Here is a 25877-nt window from a genome sequence, read left to right as displayed (position 1 = left end):
GCCCACTTGATGGCCAGACACTCCTTCTCAATGGTGCTGTACCTCGTCTCTCTCGCTGAAAGCTTCCGGCTGATGTATAGCACCAGGTGCTCCTCCCCCTCGAACACCTGGGACAACACGGCTCCCAAACGGGTCCAACGAGTCTGTCTGGAAAACAAAAGGGAGAGAAAAATCCGGAGCATGTAACAACGGTCTGCCGCAAAGCACTGCTTTCACCTGCAAAAAAGCCTGTTGGCACAGCTCTGACCACTGGACCAGGTCTGGGGCTCCCTTTTTAGTGAGATCAGTCAGCAGGCTGGTGATGTCCGAATAATTAGGCACAAACCTTTTATAATAGCAGCCCTCCATATTGGTCTCGGAATTGCAATCGCTGTGGTCTTATCAATTTGGGGTCGCTCTTGCCCACAATTGGAACACAAGAAACTGCCCCTCCATCTGTCCAATAGCTCACTTCTTGGGGTTTGCCGTGAGTGCCGTACAGTGGTCTCAGAACTGCCCTCAGATGCTGCAAATGCCGCTGCCAATCATTACTGTATAGAATGATGTCATCCAGACAGGCAGCAGCATACACAGAGGGCAGTTTGAGGACTCGGTCCATAAGGTTGTAGGGCCTTGACCCAATCAAAATGGCAGTGGAAACCGAATGGTCCTTTGTTCTATAATCAAAGGAGAGACATTGAACTCAGTTTCCTTCGCAGGGTCCTTCACAGTTTTACAGCTGGATGTGAAGTCCAACCATGGACCAAGTCTCAAACGCCATTGGTCGAAAGCGGCCTATGACAGATGACGTCATCTTGTCAATAAAACCAGCAGACAGATGTAGCTCACTCTCTCTCTGCTAACCTCCAGCTGGCTGTTAAAGAGACATCTGTATTTGTGCACATTCTGAAGGAGTTTTCCCTCCTTTTTGGACAAAGAACAAAGTTTTTCTAACTTCACTATTTGGCCACGGTAGAGTAAGAATAACTTTGTTCCAGTCTAGTATAATTAGAATAACCGGTTCATTCATTTTTCACTCGAAGACAACAGTAAAAGGTGACCAGCATCCCTTCTCCCTAATTTTCTTTCAACTTTGACTAACTCTCCATCACCAGACCCGAGAAATAAAGCAGAGATGCATCTTTTCGCTAATGAGCATAAGACAAAGGACCAATCCAGAAATTTCTCCTGACCACTCAACACTACAGGAATTTGAAAGGACAATCCTGCAGAAATCACACAGGATTTCCCAAGTAAGGATTGATATCTGGCCAGATTTAGTTTAGAAACTGTGACTTTTCTTGCGCAACTAAATCTTATATTTGATTCTAAATGCTGATGTTTGAGTATAATTTGCATGTTTAACTCTGATCACTGTTTGCGGTTTTGATTTATGAGATCGTAATTTTTGGGTGAAATGTTGTTTTGTTGAGTGATCTGAACTGTTAATTCAGTTCCGCTGTTACGAGTTTTGTTTGCTCTGTTTTGTTCACGCTCACTCTCTCTCACTCTCTGATATTCACAGAGTGAGTGGTGCCGTGGTTTATGTTAGACTCAGGCTGGTGTTTAATATTCTCCCACCTGTTTCGTCAGTTCCTTTGTGTGTCCGCTCAATCACATCCTCACGTGGTATTAGCTCCACTGCTCTGGAACTGATCTAACCATCTTTCCTTTCTCCTTCCCTCCCACACTTAAATGAACTTTGGCTCTACCATTTTGGATATAGTCTGCCATTTTGTTTCCTTTGTTACCATATCTAGACAACCAGTAGCACCTAAAAGATGCTGAAACGTAGCCGGGGCCCCAAACAACAGAACAGAATGGTAACGAATTGGTGTAAAACAATGTGAAGAAGACCGTTTTCTCACGGGACATTGGTGTTAAGGGGATCTGCCAATATCCCTTTGTCAAATCCAGTGTCAAGTAAAAGTGTGCCGCGCCCAACTGATCGAGCAGTTCATCTATACGAGGCATTGGATATGCATCAAATTTAGACACCATGTTGACCTTTCTATATTTCACACAGAACCGGACAGACCCGTAACTTTTTGGAATCAGCACAACCAGGCTGGACCAGTCACTGTGGGATTCTTCTATTACCCCTATATCGAGCATGGCCTTTAATTCTTCATGAACCATTTTTTTGTGCTTGGGCAATAGGTAGGGACGACTGCATACCACTAACCCTGGGTTTGTTTCAATATGGTGTTCTAAGTTGTTTGTATGACTGGGAAGGTGTGAGAAAATGTTGGAGAATTCTCTTTGCAGCCGGGCCATTTCCATGACTTACGATGGTGAGAGGTGGTCTCCGCAAGTGACCGGGATGCCTCGGTTTGCTTTTAAGGTCACCTCTGGCCTGAGCTCCTCCCTCTCCGGAATCACCATTGCCAAAGACATGGGGACCACCTCCCTCCATGGTTTTAAGGGTTTGAGGAGGTAGATTTGCCGTGCCCCACCCCATCCCTTCATTTAACCTCATAATCGACTTCCCTGACCACGTTGTGACCTCAAAGGGCCCTTGCAACGTAGTAATACAAGGACTTTATCTCCCTGTGTAAATTCCTGTAGCCGAGCTCCCGTTATACAGCTGGGACTGACGTTCTTGAGCCTGTAGCAAATTCTCCTGCTATAGCTGCCCCAATGTGTGGAGTTTTGCTCTCAGGTCAAGAACGTATTGAATTTAGTTTTTGCTGTTTGAAGGTCCCTCCTCCCGATTTTCCCTCACAACATCTAAGACACCATGAGGCTTACAGCAATACAATAATTCAAATGGGGATAACCCTGTTGAGGCTTGTGGGACTTCTTGAACTACGAATAACAGGGGTTCAAGCCACTTATCCCAATTCTGAGTATCTTTGTGCACAAACTTATGAATTATGTTTTTTAGGATTTGACTAAACCGTTCGACCAAGCCATCCGTTTGCGTATGTACATACTTGTCTGCATCAATTTAATGCTCAATAATTTGTACAGCTCACATAGTGTACATGACATAAAAGTAGTGCCTTCATCAGTGAGGATTACTGGGCTACCTCCATCACTGGGCATTGGTCCTGGAAATGCCCCAGCTCCCCGCAGCTCCAGCAAACTGGCCCAGTCTTCATGCCCGTGGCAGCAGATTTACCTACCTGGGAGTGACAGCGGAGAGGGACAGGGGAAACTGGGGCGTGGTGCAGCCCATAAGCCAGGGAGCTGGTTTGGGAAGGGGAACCCCCCGTTTCCGGGAAGATGGAACAGAATGGGAGGAAGGGGAGGGAAGAAAAGAAGGGGAGACATGAGAGAGAGAGAGAGAGAGAGAGAGAGAGAGAGAGAGAATGTCCAAGTGTCGTGGTCCTCTGCCAGCTGGATGGCCATATGGAGCAACGCCGGGTGATGGCACTGGACCCAATCCGCCATCCCTCTTGGAAGCCCAGCAATAAACTTCTCCAGTAACACCAGGTCGTTACCATCACCATCACCATCACAGCCCCGATGTTGTGTTGCTCAGCCAACAACCAACTACGGCAGGCATCCCGTAGCTACTGGGAGAAGGCAAACAGGTGGCTGTGCTGGCCAATTGTCAGCGAGTGGAAGCATTGGCGTTGTTGCTTGGGTGTCTGGCTTACACTTTGCTGGATGGATTTCAAGTCAGCATATACCAGGAGGTTCTCGGTTAGTAACTGCTGCGCCACGAGTTGGGCTTCCCTGGACAACAGTGGTATTAAACGGATCGCCCACTGGATGCTTGGCCATCTGCAGGTCCCTGCCGTCCACTCAAAGAGCTCCAGGATCCATCCGGATTGTCTTTGGGGTCCATCATGACGACGGAACATGGGGTAGGGCTGGGTAGCAGCGGCAGCCCTCTCCTGGGCCAGCAAACTCAGCAAACGCTTGGGTCTGGAGGAGCGCAATGAACCGCTGCTCCTGTTCTGCGTGCAGTTCGAGGAGGTTGTGCTAAGCACACACCCCTGGGCACTTCAGCAGCAGAAAAAAGTTCACGGAGTGAATAACTTCATTTATATATATTTTTATATTTATATATAGGTAGGTATATATATATATATATATACCTACCTATATACATATGTATATATAAAACACACAAAAAGAGTAATATTTCTCTAAAGGAGTGGCATAAACTCTTGTGGTCTTTTTCAAGATGTCTTTCTGTTTGTGTTTATTTCCTGGTTATGGTAGATGTCTCTCCCCGTCTGATGGCCACGATCACTGCCTTTCATGTCTGGGTGCCACCCATGCGGAGTCAGCATTCGTGGATGGTTCATATCCTCACTACGAGGACATGACCATGACTCGGTCCATCTACCTACGAGTATGAGGCAGGGTCGGTTAGCACTGGGGGCGATTTGGGGACCTCAGTGGGAGCCTCTCAGCCAGGTATTCCCCCACGGACCTCCCACTCCCAGTCACCAACTTCACCCTCCGGGCAACGAAGGTCACGGCGCAGGCTCTCGGGCAGGCAATGTCCACCCTGGTGGTCCAGGAACGCCACCACTGGCTCAACGTGGTCGAGTTGCGAGAGGCTGACAAGGTGCGTTTCCTTGATGCCCCCATCTCCCAGGTTGGGCTGTTTGGCGACAGCGTTGGAGACTTCGCCCAGCAGTTCTCAGCGGTGAGGAAGCACACGGAGGCCATACAGCACATCCTGCCCAGGTGGAGCCACAGACCCTGCACTCCGTCTGCTCGTCGCCCAGGGCATCCCTCTACAGTGCCAACACCGACACCAGCCCAGCCACAGCCCGCCCCTCGGGGCTGGCCCCGGCGCGGAGCTACTCGCAGGATTGCGATGTAGAACCCCAAGAAGGCTTCAAAGTGCCCCTGAGACGGGCAGCTCCAGGACTCAGGAAACTGCACTACGGGAGCTGGTAAGCATACCACTCCCTCCCCGCCGGAGGGTCGAGTGGAGAATCCTTATTTCTAGGATCTCTGCCAGCTTATGCAGGACCTGATCATGTCGCCACCTGTTCCGCCCTTGTTCTAAGGCTACAAATTTTAAATATTCAAATTAGGCACAGTCTGATTAAAAATTTACATATTTACATATTAAATAAAAAGTGGCAGATTGTACCAAAAATATGATCTATTTTTGTTTAAATCTGATCAACTAACTGGTTGGAAAAGGACAAGAACTTTTTTCCCCCTAAAGGTTTTTTTATTGAACATAAACTAAATGCAAATAAGGACTTTTTTTGCCATTTTTATACATAAAATGGCCAGTAAGAAAAAAAAAGGAGAAAGATAATAAAAACAAAATTCCCTCAGACAATAACCAGCAATATCATTTAAAGGGGCCATGACACGAGGAATGAAATATATAAGAGTTCAATGTACTATAAAAACCAATGCTGAAAGTATTATGTGTGCAGCATGTTTCACCATTGATTGTAATATACTGTATGTGTTCAGCACATTTCAGCATGGCGGCATCAGTCTTGCTGTTAAAATAAGGCCACCATTTAAATATATAGGCCTCTTGTTTTGGATGTTTTTTTAATGTTTCAAATATTGTCAAAGCTCAAATTTGTTAAAATGAACCAAAATCACCAGGTACGTATGTTTGTAATACCTTTGCTTAAATGACACAAATGCATTTAAAATGTCATTTGTTTCCGCAATAATACAGTGAATTTTTTCAACAGAAACCAAACTGCAAAATTATTTTTTATAATATATGTACTTTATTTCAGTAACAGTTCTCTAGGTGGAATGTTGCACTACACACGTGGCAGACTGTCAACAATAATTCAGGGAATGCCTCTCATTAAAAAAGAAAGAAAACACAACTATAAGACAGTGTAACCTCTCAAACATCAATGACAGCAGTACAAAAGAGAGAGGACAATAAACCACCAGTTGATTAATTGTTGAATGTACACTCTATAAATTAAATAAGGCATCTTCATAAATGAAGAAAAAATCAAAAAAACGACAGCAATTAACAGTGGCAGGACACACTATCACCTTGCTCTGTCCCATTGTTATGAACGGAATGTAGTATGTCACAGTAATGACATTCTGAAAAATAATCTACATAATTTCTTAAAGTTTAACTTTAACACACTGAAAACAATGTGTTTGTGTCAGATCTTTTTGAGTACCACCTCTCCATTAAATCAAAGCTAAAAAAAAATGGCTTTAATCCAACAAAATCAACAACAACATTAGGGCAATCAGTCAAAAACATAATTCTTTCAGGTCTCAACAGGAATATCTGGACTGGCAATTTGGTATTTCTGACTGAAATTGCAAATAAAGAAGGTACACATTTAATGCCAAGTACTGGCTATTTAAAGGCTTTCAAATGGTTCAACTTGAAGTATTTTAAAGTCAATATATGTACATCTTATTTTATACTGTAGGTCTATACCTTCAGTAATTAAGGCCAAAACCAAACCTCTCTTCTAAAAACGAAATCCGTATCGAAAACTGCCCCACAATCTCCATGGAGCCCATCAAAGTTAACATCGCAAAATCTTTATGGTATAGGATAATCATACGGTATTAAGATAAAAACCAAAGAATCATTCAGTCAAATGCACATAATTCAAGCAATTCTAAAACAAAGTATAACACAATATGAACTTGACATGAAGTTAAACTGAGTTTTGAACTTCCGTATGTTATTGGAGAAGCTGCAAACAAACTAACCACTCTTTCCACGTGCAATGTTCTTTAAGACTGAGGGGGAAAATCTAAAAGAAATAGTTCACAAAAAATAAAATTATGATTTATTCACCCTCATGTCATTCAAAACCTCAGTTTTATTTTCATCCGTTGAAATACAAAACGAGATTTTTTTGAAGAATGTTCAAGCTGCTCTTTTCCATACAAGTAAGGTAGACAGTGACCAGGAGTGTTTCAAAAAGTGTTTAAAAGAATTATAATAGTGAATTGTGCACAGTATTCCAAGTCTCGTGAAGACATACAATCACTTTGTGTGATGAACAGACTGAAATTTAAGTCCTTATTCAGTGAAAATCCCCTTCAGCGTAGCTCTCAAATCACATCAACACTTGTGCATATGCAAACCTGGAGATTTAAAACACATTGCACCATAATCACACAGCATATGTTCTAATGAGTGTTGTGACTAATTGTGACATACTTACATTTGAATACGTGCAAGCTCTAATGAAATTTGAGAGCTACTGTGGAGTGGAAGATTTAAAGGGACAGTTCACCCAAAAATTAACATTCTTTCATCCCAGATGTATATGACTTTCTTTCTTTTGCAGAACACAAACGGGTTTATAGAAGAATATCTCGCTCTGTAGGTGCTTGCAATCCAAGTGAATGATGACCAGATCTTTGAAGCTCCAAAAATCACTTGAAGGCCACACAAAAGTAATCCATAAGACACCCCAGTGGTGAAATCCATATGTTCACAAGCGATACGATAGGTGTGGGTGAGAAACAGAGCAATATTTTAGTCCTTTTTACTATAAATCTACACTTTCACATTCTTTCACATTTCAAATGTTCAGGTGGAGATTTATGGTAAAAAAGGACTTAAATATTAATTGATTTCTTGCCCACACCTATTATTTTAATATTTGAAATTACATTTTTGGGTGAACTATTCTTTAAAATTTCTGTACCTCACACAAAGCTGTAACACGGCTTAAAAAAACTTGGAATATAGCACACAAGTCAAATAGCACACGAGTTGCCGCTTATATACTTATGGTGATTTCTGTCCTTTCTAGAGCTTGACAGCATAAATCACCACCCACCTTTCATAACATATTTTTTTGGGATCCAAAGAAAAAATGAACATTATGAGGCTGAGTAAATGATGACAGAATTTTCACTTTTAGATGAACTATTCCTTTGTTGAAGAGTTGTATACATAAGATAACAAGCACACTGGGAGCTTTACCTTTGCAAATGGTGAAATTCAACTCTGATCTAAGATCATAAAAAGTCAGCCGCATTCAAATGACACAATACAATAAAGTCTGTCTGCTTTAGCAATGGAAAGTGGAAATCAGATTAAAACATTCAGGATCAAATTAGAGCTAGTAAAAATGCTGAGAAAGGAATTACATACAGCAGCAATCTAAACCTAAAATGGGTTATTTGATCTCTCTAAAGTTATACTACCACCTCTGATGCAACTCCCTGAAACACTTTTAGGGGGTGCTGAGAAGTTTAGCATAAGATAAAGGTTATATATTTTTAGTGGTTTTCAGGGCGTTATGTGATATAACACTTCAGCAGACTTGATCAAATTTAGCACAATATGGCAAATAATGTGTGACACAGACATGAAAATGCATCATTCACATACAGCAAGTAAACGTCTTTAGACAAACACACCATATGAAATTACAGTGAAAGCAAAGCAGTATGGATTTCCACTTTCACTAGGAACAAAACTAAAATTGTTCTTTGGCAAAAAGCAGTTTAAAATCAACTTTGTCTAGACAAAAATATGCCTATGATACCATAATACACAGGTCAGATGAGCAAACAGGGGCTATCACTGTCATAACTGCTGTTTAATAGCATTTAAATTAAATCACAATTGGGAAATATACTTTCATCCTTTCTGAAAGCACGTTCTTCCTGTGGGGGGTCACAGATGTAGCTCGGCACTTCCTGTGAGGTCACTATGAGAACGTGGATCTTCCTTTGTAGTCATCACAGATGGAGCCAAAACTTTTCTGTGAGGTCACAAAGAGGTGCTCCCAGTGGCAACACAGTGGTCAAATCTTCCATCCCAGAAGATGAGGAATCAGGCTTGTTGTAAACAGGGTATAAAGCACAGAAACACGAATAAGCATTGGATGGAGCCCTGATTGGCCCCTCGTCCCCTCAAGTTCAGCAAACAAATAAATAAAATGAGCCCGCATGGGCTGGTGTGGTGGTAGAGGAAAATAGATATCAGTTGGCCCAATCATTGGAGAACATAACCATTGGAGGACACTCTTAATGTTCTCCAACGTTCAGCCCAACTCTTCGTATAAATTTGAGCACATAAATAAAAAAAACAGTGCTTGAGAGCCCAAATTGTCATCGTTTTTGGCCAGGCTGATTTGTGCAAGAAAACTGGTGGCTGTGGATGTCTTCTGGCCGACGGTTCTACCACACTTCACAGCGGTGGCCTGAGTTCATGGGAGAGCCCAGCGGACACTGGAAGTGCTCTGCGAAGTCGGGCGAGTTGGACAGAGTGCCGATAACACGGTATTTGGGCGGGCTGTGAGGGTCTGTCATCAAGCCCTCGTGAGCGCTTTCTGGTGTTCGTACAGAACACCACACCTAAGAAGAAGAGCAAAAAGGAATGTGTGTCTAAGAGCAAATGTTTTCAGAATCATAGGACTGTTTTTTTGTTGTTGGAAGTGCAATGAGGTGCCTTGTCGTAAGTCATTACCTGTGCAAAGCCCACAAAGAAGAGCTGGTCGTTTGTCAGGTTCACAGCTGGGAGTCTTTTCTCTACTCCATTCTTTTTCACCCATGACTTATATGACTGTAAAACAAACAAATATCAAAATTTCTCATTTGCCTCTATGAAATAAAAAGTGTCTAGAGATAGTCCTTTGTAGAGTGGATCTCTCAAGACAACATAAGTGGTCTTAGACTTTATACCAAGAGTCTTGGTCTGGAATTGGGCCTTAAGGTGTTTAGACTTGGTCTGGAAAATGTGCAATTACCTGCAGCATCGTGCCTATGGCCGAATCACAGCCGTGCTGATATCCGGCCATAACATAATCTTGCTGTTATTATATTGCTTTAATTTATAAATAGTATGGGCCAAATTCTGTTCTATTTCTAAGACCCCATTTCCATCTGGAATTAAGATGCATTTTAGGTGATCCAATCACATGTGGCCAGATGTGGTCAAAAACATCCAAATGTGGTCAAAAACATATTGCATCTGAGGTGTAAACGCTCATCCGTCCTGAATACATGCCGGCAGCAGTGAAGCGCCACCCCTCAGCAACCGCTGTGCTAAAACAAGAGTTTAAACTTTGCAGTTTAAGAGCGGCTATAAAGGGAAATAACTGTCCAATTGGAAACATCTTTAAAAGTGGACACAATCATGAGAGCATCACGGATCTTCTTTAGTGTGTCTGATATCAACACAGATGATAAGCATGATCGCCAAGCTCCTTTAATACAGGTAATACACTAAACGGAAAAAAGTGCTTGACATGTTGTGTTTGTGTTTAGATTAAATTTCAACAGCATCAGGGAGAAACAGTGTGCTGTTTTTTTTTACTTTGTTGTGCTTAAAAAAACCTCTGAAGTCGACGGAGGCGTGATCTCTTGCCCTGTTGCCAACTTCTTTCAATGCAAAGTAGCTAAAGCCTGTTTGGAAAGTCGATAAATTTCGCTAATGTAACCGGTCCTACATGACCCACTCCGAGCAGGATTCAAATCGGGGTCTCCGGCATGCTTATACCTTTTCCGATTTTTCCAACAATCAACAACACTTGGCTCACCTGCTCCCAAACACACTTGTTCCAGCTCCAGTACAGGATACATTTTAAAATGAATATTATCTTTTATTGTTCCTTGATGTGAATTCAGACGTTATAAGTTATATAGTCTTCAAATGAGAGTGCAATAAACATTCTCTCTGAGTGATCATTTTACATGTAAATATAGCCGAAATCACAGATGTGTATGGTGATTTTGTCAGATGTCATTGCTGTTATAAAATCAGGATTTTAGCAGTGCAGAGCAGCATCTTGGATATGGTTTGGAAGTGACTGCTGGTTAATATGTTGTCTTAATGGGCCATGTTTCAGGCACTATGTCATACTCATATTTCATCCATTGTCTGACAACATAAACAGAAAATATGTAAATGACAACAGCTTTACTGGGAATTCGGCTGTGTTAAAATTCAGTATGTGAGCAAAGAGAGTAAGCAAACAGATGTAAAGGGCTGACACTAGGCAGAATGCAAATATGATGCAATGACATCATGAACATGCTAATTAGTGCATGTTGTCATCTAATGATGAAGATAGCCAGCTGGTAGGTAGCTGTGAAATGTGTAAACCTCACTCCCCTGGCATCAAGTGGCACACTAGCAACTGACGCTAGGGGATTTACCTTTTAGCCTCCTCATTAGCGTATATATCCTATTGACACAATGAAGCTGAATATATAAATAACCATATTAAAATAAATGCTTTTGTGAAACATCTTATGTGCCTAAGACTTTCGCACAGGTCCAGACAGCATTCCGGGCCGCATCATCAGAGCGTGCGCGAACCAACTGGCTATTGTTTTTACGGACATTTTCAACATTTCCCTCTCCTTGACTGTGGTCCCCACATGGTTTAAAACATCCACCATTGTGCCTGTACCAAAGCAACTCAAAATCACTTGCTTAAATGACTGTCGTCCAGTTTCTCTGACCACCATTATCAGCAAATGCTTTGAGAGGCTAATCTGAGATTACATCTGCTCTGTGTTGCCTGCCTCACTGGACTCACGGCAGTTTGCTTAATGCTCAACAACCACTCCACTGATGACGCTATTGCATATACACTACACACTGCTCTCTCCCACCTGGAAAATAGGAACACATATATGAGAATGCTGTTTGTAGACTACAGCTCAGCATTCAACACCATAGTGCCCTCCAAGCTTGATGTGAAACTCCGGGCTCTAGGCTTAAACAGCTCACTGTGCAGCTGGATCCTGGATTTCCTGTCAAGCAGATGCCAGGTAGTTAGAATAGGCAGCAACATCGCCTCATCACTGACCCACAACACTGGAGCCTCACAGAGCTGTGTTCTCAGCCCACTCCTGCATTCCTTGTACACACACTGTGTGGCAACACATAGCTCCATTGCCATCTTTATGTTTGCTGATGATACGATGGTGGTAGGTCTGATCACTGACAATGATGAAACAGCCTACAGAGAGGAGGTGCACACTCTGACATGCTGGTGTCAGGAGCACAACCTCTCCCTCAACGTAAGTAAGACCAAGGAGCTTTGTGGTGGAAAGATAGAGAACACAGCCCCATCATCATCAATGGAGCACTGGTGGAGAGAGCCAGCAGCTTCAAGTTCCTCAGTGTCCACATCACTGAGGAACTCACATGGTCCATCCACACTGAGGCCATTGTGAAGGTTCACCAGCGCCTCTTCTTCCTGAAATGGCTGAGGAAGTTTGGAATGAACCACCACATCCTCACACGGTTCTACAACAGCACTGTAGAGAGCATCCTGACTGGCTGCATCACTGCCTGGTATGGCAACAGCACCGCCATCAACCTCAAAGCCCTGTAAAGTGTGGTGCAAACTGCCAGACACATCATCATCACATGTATACCAGGCGGTGTGTGAAAAAAGCTTGGAGGATCAGGCAGGCGGTATCAGTGAGAGCATCAGGACCCGCACCAGCCGACTTCATGACAGCTTCTTCCCCCAAGCAATCAGACTTTTGAACTCTTGATTGCTCATGATACATACATCAGCACTGCACTTTATTAGCCTCAGACTGGACTCACATTTTATACTTCTCAAAATAACACACTGCCAACTGACTATCAACTGACAGCTGAATGTCAACACAACACTTCATATTTATTTCCACTGATTACATGAAGAAATGTTTAGTATGTGTTTTATGGCTTTACAACATTGTCCTTAACTTTTTATTAACTTTAAACTTGATTTTCTCAAAAGTACAAATGTGTACATACATGTTGCTCACAAATTATTGTAGCACAATTTGTGCTGAATACAGTGCAATGAGACTTTTGCAATGAATATGCTGTATGTAGCTGAAAGAAGCACAAATGTCAGGGCATGTCAGGATCCAAAAAAAACTCCAGAGGGTTAATATCATGCAGTAACACACTGACATAGTGATTAATGTATGTTGTCATGAAACAGAGACCCTACACTCCAAATCCGAACACAAGTGATCACAGGAGGCACATTTAAGTGACCAGGTGTAAACAGCCACATGTCTCAACTGACCACATGTGATCGAATCACCAGAAATGCATCTTAATACCAGGTGAAAACGGCCTAAAATTTCTCATGGGCCACATCAAGTCAAGTCAACAGTCAAGTGGCTTTTATTGTCATTTCAACCATATACAGCTAGTATAGTACACAGTGAAACAAAACAACGTTCCTCCAGGACCATGGTGCTAAATAAAACAACATAAAAACAAACACAGAACCATGTGAGACTACACAGAACTAAATAAGACCTACATATTACTACATAAAGTGCATTTGTGCAAACCGTGCAAGATGGTACAGAGCAGAGCAGAGAAGAGCAGAACAGTCGACGGGCCGCAGATAGTTTGGAAACCCCTGTCTTAGTGGGTCTGCTATTTGTCTGGGTCTTTGGAAATCTGGTTTGGTTAGAGATTGGTCTGGGTATTAGAGTTTGTGGTATTTGTGCATTGGTCTGGTTCTGAGGTGGTCCAGTATTTGGTCTGGGTCTTAATGGAGTAGTTCACCCAAAAAAAAAAATTCTCTCATCATTTACTTACCCTCATGCCAACCTAGATGTGCATGACTTTATTTTTTCTCTTTTTTTACAAATTAAGATTTTTAGAGGAATATCTCTACACTGAACATCCATACAATGCAAGAGAATGGTGACCAAAATTTTGGATATCTAATCAGTTTCGGGTGTGACCACACTAAAATATAACTCCTTTTTCCCTATAAATTTTGACATCAGCAGTTTCCTTGGCGATCATGTAACAAGTTTGATGACACTTCCAAGATGCATCTATCGCTCTGCACATGTGTCAAGTGTTAGGAAGAGTAATCAAGCTTGAAATCATGATTGTACCTAGAGACTGCCGTAGCAAGATGTAGAGTGAAATATGAGTTACATTTTGGTCTGTTTATACCCAAAACCGATTGGATCACTTCAGAAGTCATGGATTAAACCACTTGAGTCATATGAATTACTTTTATGCTGCCTTTTTGGAGCTTCAACATTTCACCATTCACTTGCATTGTTTAGACCAACAGAGCTGAGATATTCTTTTAAACATCTTCATTTGCATTCTGCAGAAGAAAGAAAGTCACACATCTGAGATGGCATGAGGGTGAGTAATTGATGAGAGAATTTGAATTTTTTCAGTGAACTGTTCCGTTAAGCAATCAGGAATTGGCATGGGTCTTGAAGAATCTGTATTTGTCTCCAACTCTTGACAATTCATTGGAGGATCTTCTTGTAACACTTTCTAAAAACTGTGGTTAGAGTTATTTATGAGACTTTACAACATATCGTTGTAAAGGTGGATTATGAGACATTATGAATGCCCTATAATGGGCTTTATCATGATAAAAATGTATCATGATTTCAAGATAAAAAAATGTTTTAAATTTTTCATATAGAGTGTTACCTATTTGTTTTAATAAGTAAAAGTACCTACAGTAATGTATATCCATCACCACAAGGTGGAGCCTTATCAAAAACATAGATCAAACCTAGCCTTAAAGTATGTGTTTGGGATGTGGTGAATGGTGTTATATTTATACAATGAATTACCAGCACTGCTACATCAGCATGCAGAGCTATGTGTATATGCTACAACATATTTAAGAAGCAATTTCCTCAGCGAAGTAACTTACATTATAGGCAGCCTTTAAACCGCCATTGTCAGCTATGTTTTCTCCCAGCGTCTGTTTTCCATTTATGTGTTCTCCGTTGATAGTGTATTGAGTGTACTGATCGACCATACACTCTGTGCGATTCTTAAATGCGTCCACCGAGGAGTTCTGCCACCATGGTCGAAGGTTCCCATCTTTGTCATACTCTCTTCCTGTGAAATTACATTAATGACAGTGTTAAAGGGATAGTTCACCCAAAATGAAAATTCTGTCATCATTTAATCACCCTCAAAACCTGTATGACTTTCTTTTTTTCATGGAATACAAAAGGAGATGTTAGGCAGAATATTAGCCTCAGTAACTTTCAGTGTATCCTTTTTACCATATATTGAAAGTAGGCCAACACTCTGCCTAAAATCTCCTTAGCATCACTCTCATCTCATTTTCATTTTAAAGTGAACAACATTGACAGCTAGTGTCTGTACTTGTGTGTGCTAACCTTGGTCATCAAAAGCGTGTGTTAACTCATGTCCCATGACCACGCCAATGCCACCGAAGTTTAAAGCTCTGTGAGAAGCATAAACATGTACACTCTGTCTTTAAGATGAAAATAGAAACATTTACAGGTACACAATAAAGATATTTTGTTCATTTCTAATGAACAATTAAAGGTATACTAAGCATTTTTTTTCCTCATTAAAAAAGTTTAACTTCTAAAGACATGAACTGTAATTTTGCAATATATGTAGGGTATCATGACCACTCACATTAAAATGAAGACTCCAGTCATATAATTCACCTTATAAAAGCTTTTTTATTCTACATGGAGAGGTTCCACCCATGGGGGCTGCCATATTAGAATCACATGACCAGCCGAATACTACTCACTTAATCTCAGTAACCACACTGTTATTTGACACTTTCACTCATTGATTAAAATAATCATGGCTACCTGTGAATACTACATTTCTACAATGGCATCTGAAACTGAAATCTATTGATTTTAAATGATGCTGCATCCAAGCTGTTAATTATCAGTGTAAGTCCAAGATGACACAAAGACAAAAGTTACTGACTGCACCTTCAAATTAGAAATCCTCTGTAGTGTACCTTTAAATTTGATGTATTTAAACATTTTTTTTACTTCAGCTAACTATTTCAGCCATTATTACTTACTTAGGGTGATCCTGGGCGTAGAATGGTGCCTGTAAGATTCCAGCGGGGAAGACAATTCCATTCTTGGTTGGCATGTAGTATGCATTCACCGTGGGTGGAGTCATACTCCATCTATAGATGCAAAGAGACCGTAATCAGGCGTTGGCAACTGTCTTACATTGATACAGTGCATCCGGAAAGTATTCACAGCGCTTCACTTTTTCCACATTTTGTTATGTTACAGCCTTATTCCAAAATGTATTAAATTTATTATTTTCCTCAAAATTCTACAAACAATACCCCATAATGACAAATCTTTGCAAATGTATTAAAAATAAAAAAATCACATGTACATAAGTATTCACAGCCTTTGCCATGACACGCATAATTGAGCTCAGGTGCATCCTGTTTCCACTGATCATCCTTGAGATGTTTCTACATCTGATTGGTGTCCACCTGTGGTAAATTCAGTTGATTGGAGATGATTTGGAAAGGCACAAACACCTGTATATATAAGGTCCCACAGTTAACAGTGTATGTCAGAGCACAAACCAAGCCATGAAGTCCGAGGAATTGTCTGTGGACCTCTGAGACAGGATTGTGTCGAGGCACAGATCTGGGGAAGGGAACAGAAAAATGTCTGCAGCATTGAAGGTCCCAATGAGCACAGTGGCCTCCATCATCTGTAAATGGAAGGAGTTTGGAACCATCAAAACTCTTCCTAGACCTGAGCGAAAACTGAGTCGATCGGGGGAGAAGGGCCTTAGTCAGGGAGGTGACCAAGAACCCTGACAGATGACAGAGCTCCAGCGATTCTCTGGGGACAGAGGAGAACCTTCCAGAAGAACAACCATCTCTGCAGCACTCAACCAATCAGGCCTGTATGGTAAAGTGGCCAGACGGAAGCCACTCCTTAGTAAAAGGCACATGACTGCCCACCTGGAGTTTGCCAAAAGGCACCTGAAGGACTCCCAGACCATAAGAAACAAAATTTAAACAAAGATTGAACACTTTGTCCTGAATGGCAAATGTCATGTCTGGAGGAAACCAGGCACCGCTCATCACCTGGCCAATACCATCCCTACAGTGAAGCATGGTGGTGGCAGCATCCAAGATAACAAAGGAGTGGCTACAGGACAACTCTGTGAATGTTCTTGAGTGGCCAAGCCAGAGCCCAGACTTGAACCTGATTGAACATCTCTGGAGAGATCTGAAAATGGCTGTGCACCGACGCTCCCCATCCAACCTGATGGAGCTTGAGAGGTCCTGCAAAGAAGAATGGGAGAAACTGCCCAAAAATAGGTGTGCCAAACTTGGTAGCATCATACACAAAAAGACTTGAGGCTGTAATTGGTGCCAAAGATGCTTCAACAAAGTATTGAGCAAAGGCTGTGAATACTTATGTACATGTGATTTCTTTTTTCTTTTTAATAAATTTGCAAAGATTTCAAACAAACTTATTTCACATTGTCATTATGGGGTTTTGTTTGTAGAATTTTGGGGAAAATAATGAATTTAATCCATTTTGGAATAAGGCTGTAACATAACAAAATGTGGAAAAAGAGAAGTGCTGTGAATACTTTCCGGATGCACTGTATGTCAAATCAAAATGGCAAATTCTTCTCTAGCACACAAACACTTAAACTCACTGGTCTCTGTTTGGTGGCTTGCGGAGCTGATCGGCCATCACTCGCGCTGAGAAGTTATAGAAGTTGATCATATTCTGGAAGAAGTTGTCCTCTGTGACCTCATACTAAAAACACAACACACTGAATGTGAACCCAAATATTTTAATCTATTGATACATTTAATACAATTGTAATACCATATAGTATTTCTGAAATGTTTAAAAAAACAAACATAATATATATTAAATTATCATAAATTCCTAATGTAATAAATATTTGAAATATTTATGCTGGCTCCACAATCAATATTAACCCTGCATCTTTGTTACTTTTAAAAGAAAGCACAACTTTACTGCTATTCTTGATATACAGTTGCCCCAAAAAGTATTTGGAAATACTTAAAGGGATAGTTCACACAAAAATTTTAATTCTCTTCATTTACTCACCCTCATGCCATCCCAGATGTGTATGACTTCACAAAGATTTTTAGAAGAATATTTCAGCTTTGCAGGTCCTCACAATGCAAGTGAATGGGTACCAACATTTTGAAGCTCCAAAAGCACATGAAGGCAGCATAAAAGTAATCCATCAAAGTCTAGTGGTTAAATACACATCTTCGGAAGCGATATAATAGGTGTGGGTGGTAAACAGATCAATATTTAAGTCTTTTTTTAGCCATAAATCTCCAACTATACTTTCACATTCTTCTTTTGTTCTTTTCTTCATGCGCATACTGGTCAGGGAAAATAATTTATGGTGAAAACAGAATTAAATATTGATCTGTTACTCACCCACACCTATTATATCGCTTCCGAAGATGTGTATTTAACCACTAGACTTTGATGGATTACTTTTATGCTGCCTTCATGTGCTTTTGGAGCTTCAAAATGTTGGTACCCATTCACTTGCATTGTGAGGACCTGCAAAGCTGAAATATTCTTCTAAAAATCTTTGTGAAGTCATACACATCTGGGATGGCATGAGGGTGAGTAAATGAAGAGAATTTAAATATATAAAACATTATAGATTGGTGTTTTATGGATTACTATTATGCTGCCTTTATGTGCAATTTGGAGCATAAAAAGTTTGGTCCCCTTTTGCTTCTAAAAATCTTTGTTTGTGTTCAGTAGAAGAAAGAAAGTCATACAAATCTGGGATGGCATTAGGGTGAGTACAAAATGAAGGAATTATCTGAACTATCCCTATAAAAATGAAAACAAGTCACCTTTAAAATTGTCTGAATGATGTTACATTAAATACAAAACAAAAAACATGAAAAGAAAAAAACATGTAGCATCTGTAAACAAATTATTATTATTATTATGCCAGACATTTTCCTCAGATATAACTTGTAGTGTATGTTCCCAATGGACTTTTTACACTAATCTTTGACAACCAGAAAGGTTGCCCATACTTTCTGTACTCTTTTTAAACAGTATGTCTATTGTATAAATGTTCAAAAATGTTTTAGGGCCCACGGAATCAGTGAAATATAAAAAAAAAGGAAACATTATTTAATGTATTTGCTGACTCACCCCATCGTACACATCATCAAGCTCTTTCGAGTCCAGAATGAAGTCTGGGAATCCAATCATGTCGTAAATGGCATCCGCCTAGAGCCAGAAAAGACACTTTATCCTGATTTTCTGGCAACCAACACAAACTGTTTACAGTTAAGTGGTTCTTACAATTTGAATCCCAGACAAATTCTCAAGTTTGGTTACCCAGTAATGCAGCTGACTCAATAATTCTCATCTGTTCTAACCTTGTCCTTGGCAGCTTGTCGGGTCTGTTCATCCATCCAGTTCAAATCGTCCAGAGCATCTTTGAAAGCTGTTCGGATTTCATTGATCATCCCCTCTGCCTGCATTATGGGAAAAAAAGAGACAGGGTTATATTCTCAAGATGCAATGAACACTGCTGCCACATGGTGGCAAACTCACACCATCACTGAGCTTCTAAATCTAACGTGCAGAACTAAACTTGGGTCTCATATTCAAAAACACAACATTTATAATTTTTTTAATACTTATACAGTTGAAATTATAACATTTGGATATTACATAAACATTTCATAGTGGTTTTTATTTTAGTCTTAAAAATGTAGTTTGCCATTTTTTTAATCATAAACTACTGAGCGCCTTTGGCAGACTAAGGAAGCATAATTTCTGCAATTTTGGTGCTGTAAGAGGTGCAGAAATTACACAATTCTCCTTTAATATGACTCACAGTGGCTTTGAGTGACTTACTATTTCTTTGCTTTGTTTGTCGAAGGTGGCTTTGACGAAAAGAGCACCCAACGCAAAACCAAGAGTGTCGTCTGCGTTCCCAATGCACGTCTGCCACCGTGGGGTACAGGACTGCATATAAAACACACAAATGTCCAAATTACACTCAAATGATCTAATCTGGTAACCTGAAACAAGTATTCATAAAAACACAAAATGGGACCATAATATTATATAATATTTGGTTTTCAGCATTAGTTGGTCATAAAACGTGATCTCATCTTCATCAAAGTCACAAGTAAAGACAAAGCACAATGTGCTTAAGCTGATAACACACAAACAATTATTATAATATTTCATGTCTTTCTTGAACACATTCCATTAAACATTTATGGTACTGTGGAAACGTAAGTGAACCCCCAGGCTAAAGACGTCAACAAAAGCTAATTAAAGTCAGGAGCTGGCAAACCTGGCATCCTGTGGGTTAGAGCTACTTTTCCTTATAAAAAGCACTCACAGTTTTGAGTTTGCTATTGTCATGATCCACTTTTTTGTTGCCTTGTATTTATCCTCAGTCTTCGGTTTTCCCCTGGCTACACTTCCCAACATGCACTGCCCTCATCTCTGTCAGCTGTTCCTGATTGTTCTCACCTGTGTTCCATTCTCTCGTTAGCCCTTGTTTATATAATGCCCTGATTTCTGCTCAGCCTTAGTCAGTTGTTGTTTCCTCCAGTTCATGTACCGGTGGTTATCTTGGATGTAACAGGTTTTTTTTTCCCCTAGTCTTACTCCGTTCCAGTGTTTACCTGTTTTTGTAATTTGATTTATTTTGTATTTAATTTAAGCTGCATCTAGATCCTGCTCTTGTGACTTCCTTAAAACGTTACAGCTATTCACAAGAAGCATCTGCTGACGTGGACCACGCCTGGTAAAAAAGAGATCTCAGAAGATCTACAATCAATAATTCTTTGCATAAAGATGGAAAGGGTTACAAAGTTGTCTGGAAGAGCTTAGATAGTCACCTAACCAGAGTAAGACAAATTGTCTATAAATGAAGATGATTTATTACTGTGGCTACGCTCCCTAGAAGTGGCCATCCAGCCAAGATGACTCAAAGGACACACCGCAGAATAGGTAAAAAAGAACCCTAGAGTGACAGGTAAAGACGAAGGAATCATTGGAACTCTTTAACATCTCTGTTCATGAGTTTACTACATGGAAAACATTAAACAGGCATATGAAGGAAGCCACTGCTTTCCAACAAAACCATTGCCGTGTGCCTGAAGCTTGCCAAAGACCACCTTGACAGTCCACTATGTTACTGGGAAAATGTTTTGTGGACTGATGAATCTAAGGTTGAAATTTTTGGGAAGAACAGGCAACACTACGTATGGCGTAAAAAGTACACTGCATACCAACATGAAAATATCATCCCAGCGGTGAAGTATGGTAGAGGAAGTTTTATGATTTGGGGCTGCTTTGCTTTATGCCTGAACCACTTGTCATCATTGATGGAAAAATTAATTCCCAAGTTTATCAAGATATCCTACAATATAATGTCAGGGTGGCACCAGCTGAAGCGCAGTAGAATTTCGGTGATGCAGCAGGACAATGACCCTAAATATCTAAGTAAATCCACTGTAGAAGTGGCCCAGTCAGAGGTCTGGCTCAGACCTTAACCCAATAGAGATGCTGTGGAATGACCTCAAGAGAGCCATTCACACCGGACATTCTAAAAATATGGCTGCACTGAAGCAGTTCAGAGGAAGAATGGTCCAAAATTCCTTCTGAACATTGTGCAGGTCTAATCCGCAGCTACCAGACATTTTTGGTTGAGGTTATTTCTGCCAAAAGAGGATCGATGAGTTATTAAATCCAAGGGTTCACTTACTTTTTCCACAGCACACTGAATGTTAAATGGGATGTGTTCAATAAAGACATGAAAGTTTATAATAATTGTTTTTGTGTTATTAGCTTAAGCACATTGTGTTTGTCTCTACTTGTTACTTGAAGATTACATTATATGACCAATGTATGCTGAAAACCAAAGGTTCACATACTATTTATCACCACTGCAATTGTTATACAAGCACATTAGCATTGTATAATATTTCAAAAAGTAGAGTAGAATCTCTCTTAAAAGAAATAATGGGGACCAGATTTTCTATTTGATTTGTGCCTCAATATTACAAATAATCAGATTGCACAATAAAAATACATGTGCAAAGTAGTTCACCATAACATTTACATTCTGTCATTGTTTACCCATCCTTGGGTTGTTCAGCAGGATGTTGAGATCCAAAAAAGAAAAAAAGAAAATGCATCATAGATGTAGTCCATACTACTCAAGCAACAAGATAGCTTTGTAAGAGGAACATATTGAAAGATAAGTTATTTACTGAAAAACTTGCCCTCAGACACAGAGCACATTCAAACTGGGCATCAGAAGACTTAAAATATAGTGCATGAGTTAAATGGACTTTTATGATAATTTAATTAACAATTATTTGTCATTTTGTCATCAACATCTTTACTCCCCCTAGATTTTATTGTATGACATTTTATTGTATAACCTTTCCTTTTGTGTTCCACAGAATGACTTTAGGGTGAGTAAATGCTCACTAAACTATCCCTTCAACTCACACATATACTCTACACACACCTTCTTGGTGCCATAAAGGCTCTCTAGTAGCTTATCCTGAGCATTTTCAAACCGCTGGTCTAGACTGGAGGCTCCTTTCTGCACCAGGTTCCAGATCATGTAATTATTCAAAAGACTGGAGAAGAGAGAGAGAGAATGTGTCAGAATATTTAAAAGAGGGACCATTCATGCTTGTCCTGTATATTCATTTATTTATCCATGTAGAGAGAGAGACAGTGTTACAGAAGTTGTAAGAGGAATAAAATCTATATTTTTGAACAGGAGGATAGACAGATAGAAAGAGAGTGAAAGAAAGAGAGACTGTTATTAGTACTGAACGTTCTGATCCACTATCTAAAGAAGCATTCTCAGAGGGGGGTTGCATTGTTTTCCTGAAATAACTATCGAGATGGTTGTACCTGCGGTCGGTCTTGTTGATGAGCTCTGAAACCTGTTGCAAGTATTCCTTTGCATAGACCACCACAGGCTCAGTGTCATTCAACTCCAGCGGTGAGAGGGCAGAGTTCAGATAATCCAGCCAATCAACTGCTGGAGCTAACATCTATAACCGAAACATAACATCAACATTAGCAGGATTAAACAGCAGAATATTCCTTAATACATTTCTTTCTAATACACTGTAATGTGTTCTTGCATTCCAAAACAACTAGATGGAGCACAACAGAAAGGAAGACTAAATATAAGAATGTGACCTGTATGAACGGCTGCTGTTAAGTGGCTGTTCACACAGGAGTCATTCTTGCATTCAGAAAGAGCAAGATAGCACACAATGGAAAGCAATGGTTTACTTGACACAGAATCTTGACATGTCATGTCAGTCATGGCACCAGGCACTGAAAAAAGTGAGATGCAACAACTTCCATTTGACACATGTACAGGCCAACAATTACAAACAAGCACAGACTGAACACAAGAACATATACTGAATGAATGACCCTTGTCACTGTTAAAAAGGATTTTTAGGATTATTTAGGAGATTTAGTTTCAGGCTTTTTACATTTACACAATTTTTTTAAATTCATACATCAAACACAGAAAAGCAAAACATATATACACAGAATCAAAATTTAACTCCCACTACCACCCCTTCCCCTCCCCATCCCCAATCCAACCCTCAACAAACACCCCTGTGGTCACACATGAAGGTGCTATATAAGTGCAGACCATTTAAAGTCTCCTCCCAATATTATTGCAACATCCCTTCAAGATCTATAAAAAGCCCTGATCATCAGCGTTAGGTACGTCAATATTAGCCAAAATCAACATTTGCCCCAGAATTTCTGCTAAAACAATAATGACTTTTCCTAATTTATCTTTAACCTGTTTGAAACATTTTAATTGTAGATACTTACTTATCAATGTAATTACCTCCCTGCTCTGAAGAAAATATATCCCCCCCCCATATCTTCCCAAATTGTTCAGCTTCATGCAGGGAAAGATGCGTTTCTTGAAGAAACACTATATCTTATTTCTTACATTTAAGAAAAGAAATAATAGGGGTGATATTCCACAAAGCAAACTCCAGCTGCCAGACAGAACCAGCACAAAAAGAAACAAAAAAGGTTCTCAGTTTCCTCGGACAGTCAAGTGAATATACAGTGAGTTAGGCCCACTCGGCTGCAAAGTCAGTATCACACAATGACTTACTCTATTGACTTTATGAAGGACATTGCTTGCCTTCATGCTTGCATGTAAATATTTTGCAGCCATCAAAATATTATCTATTCTCAATTTGGCCTGGAAATTGGTAAGTGTTTCTTTTATTCCTTGAATCGATCATGTTTCTCTCTTGTTGAATTCACAAAGTCTGGTAACAAGAAAATTCTGTGGTTCTTAATCCTTGCCTCGCGTAACAAAAGATATTTATCAGATGATCTCAGAAATTTGTCCAGAATTGATCGGGGCCTGTCTTGTTCCGTGGATCTTGGGCCAGAACCCTGTTATGTTGAGCAGACTTGGGAAGAACCTGTCTAGGATTTTCAACATATCTCTGCCTTCTTCGTCCTCATGAATTCCAACAATTCGGATGTTGTTTCACCGGTTTCGATTCTCCAAGTCTTCCAACTTTTCTCAGACAAGTCTGTCTTGGACACTAGTGGGTTAGCAGCTAATTCCCTCTCCGATGACTCCAGATAATCCATCCGTTTCTCTACATCCGCCACTCTTGTAACCATCGAATTTTGAACATCGTGGAGAGAGACAATCTGCTCATATTAACATTTGATATTTTGACATATTAGAAAAAAATGTATTGTGTGTAAAAAATTTAATTATAACGACCACATTCCAACATTAGTGCAACAATCAAACCCTGAACATCCCCACAAAAAAAAAGAAAAAAAAATCTCCCCACAGCGCCAACTGGCGTCCATTTATCTAAATTCAACTTTGCTGTCAGATTGCTCAAGTCCGGTGCTTCTATACAAATTTTGTGAGAGAAAACAGAAACAGAAAATAATCTATAAAACAAACTCCAGCCAATAGGAGGCATAAGCACAAAGAGCATGTATATGAATGTACATAAAAAAGAAGTGTTCTCCACAAAACAAGCTCCAGCTGCTAAAAAAACAAAAAACGTTCAGTTTCCTTGGGCAGTCAAACGAATGTTCAGTGAGCCGAAATACTCGGCAGCCACATGAGTACAACAGATGACCTAATCACTCCAATGACCTGCAAGAAATATTTCACAAAACAAAGTCCAGCCAATAGAAGGCATAAGCAAAAAGAATGTGCAGATTCATCAACACACTGTCCCGAAGAGGTGTTATTCCACAAAACTTCCAACTTTTTTTCAGACACGCTCCAAGTCTGTCTTTGTCGCTAGTGGGTTAGCAGCATATTGTCATCCTAGAATCAGGGTGTATTGAATTTCAACGGTTTATGACACAAAAAGTATTAAAACTAGCTGGGGGGGTTCTACACACCGGCCCCTTATCAGGCTAAGCCTCCGAGAGGGATAAAGGCCAACTGCGGATGGTGGTGTGAGAGAGAGTTTACGGGCAGCTGTCTGTCATATGTGTTTTTGCGTCTTTTGGTTTAAGTTTTTAATTAAATATAACTTATATTGTCAAGCCGGTTCTCACCTCCGCCTTTCCATTAATCCCTTTATACTGGTGCCGAAAACCGGGATGGAGGAGGGATATGCCGTAGTGGAGTTCTCGCTGCTTCCATCCACCCCAACGGAGCAGCTGCAGCCATCTGCCGCGGGACGGAGGAGCCCGGCCGTCTGGAAGCAGAGTTACGTCTGCTGACTGCAAGGAGAGAAGGGGCTCCTAGCCAACCGCCTGGAGCGGTCAGGGCCTCTGCCAGAGGCGGGGAAAGACCCCTACCAGCTGCTAAACACGGTGAGGTGTTCCATCCGCCAGGGGATGGAGGACTGCCTCCAATCCACCCGGGGAGGCGCGGCTGTCATCCGTTAGAGGGTGGAGGACCAAGCTATGGCGTATTGGAGAACCGGCGAGATCTCTCTCCTCTCTCTCTCTCACTGCCGCTCTGCATTGGCCTTTTCCCTCTCTATTAAATTTGACAGTGTTTTTGTTGTTGGGGGTACTACACTGTTACACGAAGTACCCACTATTTGAATCATTATTGTTTCCATTACTGTCCCTTCCCCAGGGAAAGAGGGGGGGGGGGTGTACATCATGCCGGGGGCTCCCCGGCCTGAGAGAATGAG

The 25877-nt window shown here is 40.7% G+C and overlaps 1 protein-coding gene across 4 annotated transcripts in view; it reads right to left on the bottom strand.

Moving 5' to 3' along the window:
* Positions 1-5658: 5658 nt before the first annotated feature.
* The window catches only part of LOC127629756 (endothelin-converting enzyme 2-like), a 91481-nt gene continuing 71262 nt past the window's right edge, over positions 5659-25877 (bottom strand). For all 4 annotated transcript variants that reach the window (XM_052106980.1, XM_052106979.1, XM_052106981.1 and 1 more), the window contains 11 exons: positions 22603-22745; positions 22205-22319; positions 19564-19674; positions 19080-19178; positions 18850-18927; positions 17336-17439; positions 15708-15818; positions 15031-15098; positions 14553-14743; positions 9350-9445; positions 5659-9237 (listed from right to left, as the gene is read on the bottom strand). In XM_052106980.1, coding sequence (XP_051962940.1) covers positions 9061-9237; positions 9350-9445; positions 14553-14743; positions 15031-15098; positions 15708-15818; positions 17336-17439; positions 18850-18927; positions 19080-19178; positions 19564-19674; positions 22205-22319; positions 22603-22745 — 1293 coding nt within the window. In that variant the 3' untranslated portion in view covers positions 5659-9060. The remainder of the gene's footprint in view (positions 9238-9349; positions 9446-14552; positions 14744-15030; positions 15099-15707; positions 15819-17335; positions 17440-18849; positions 18928-19079; positions 19179-19563; positions 19675-22204; positions 22320-22602; positions 22746-25877) is intronic.

Source organism: Xyrauchen texanus, chromosome 36 (assembly GCF_025860055.1).
Source record: "Xyrauchen texanus isolate HMW12.3.18 chromosome 36, RBS_HiC_50CHRs, whole genome shotgun sequence".
NCBI lineage: Eukaryota > Metazoa > Chordata > Actinopteri > Cypriniformes > Catostomidae > Xyrauchen > Xyrauchen texanus.
The sequence above is the reverse complement of the archived record's forward strand: the minus strand, read 5'-3'. Positions and strand labels throughout refer to the sequence as shown.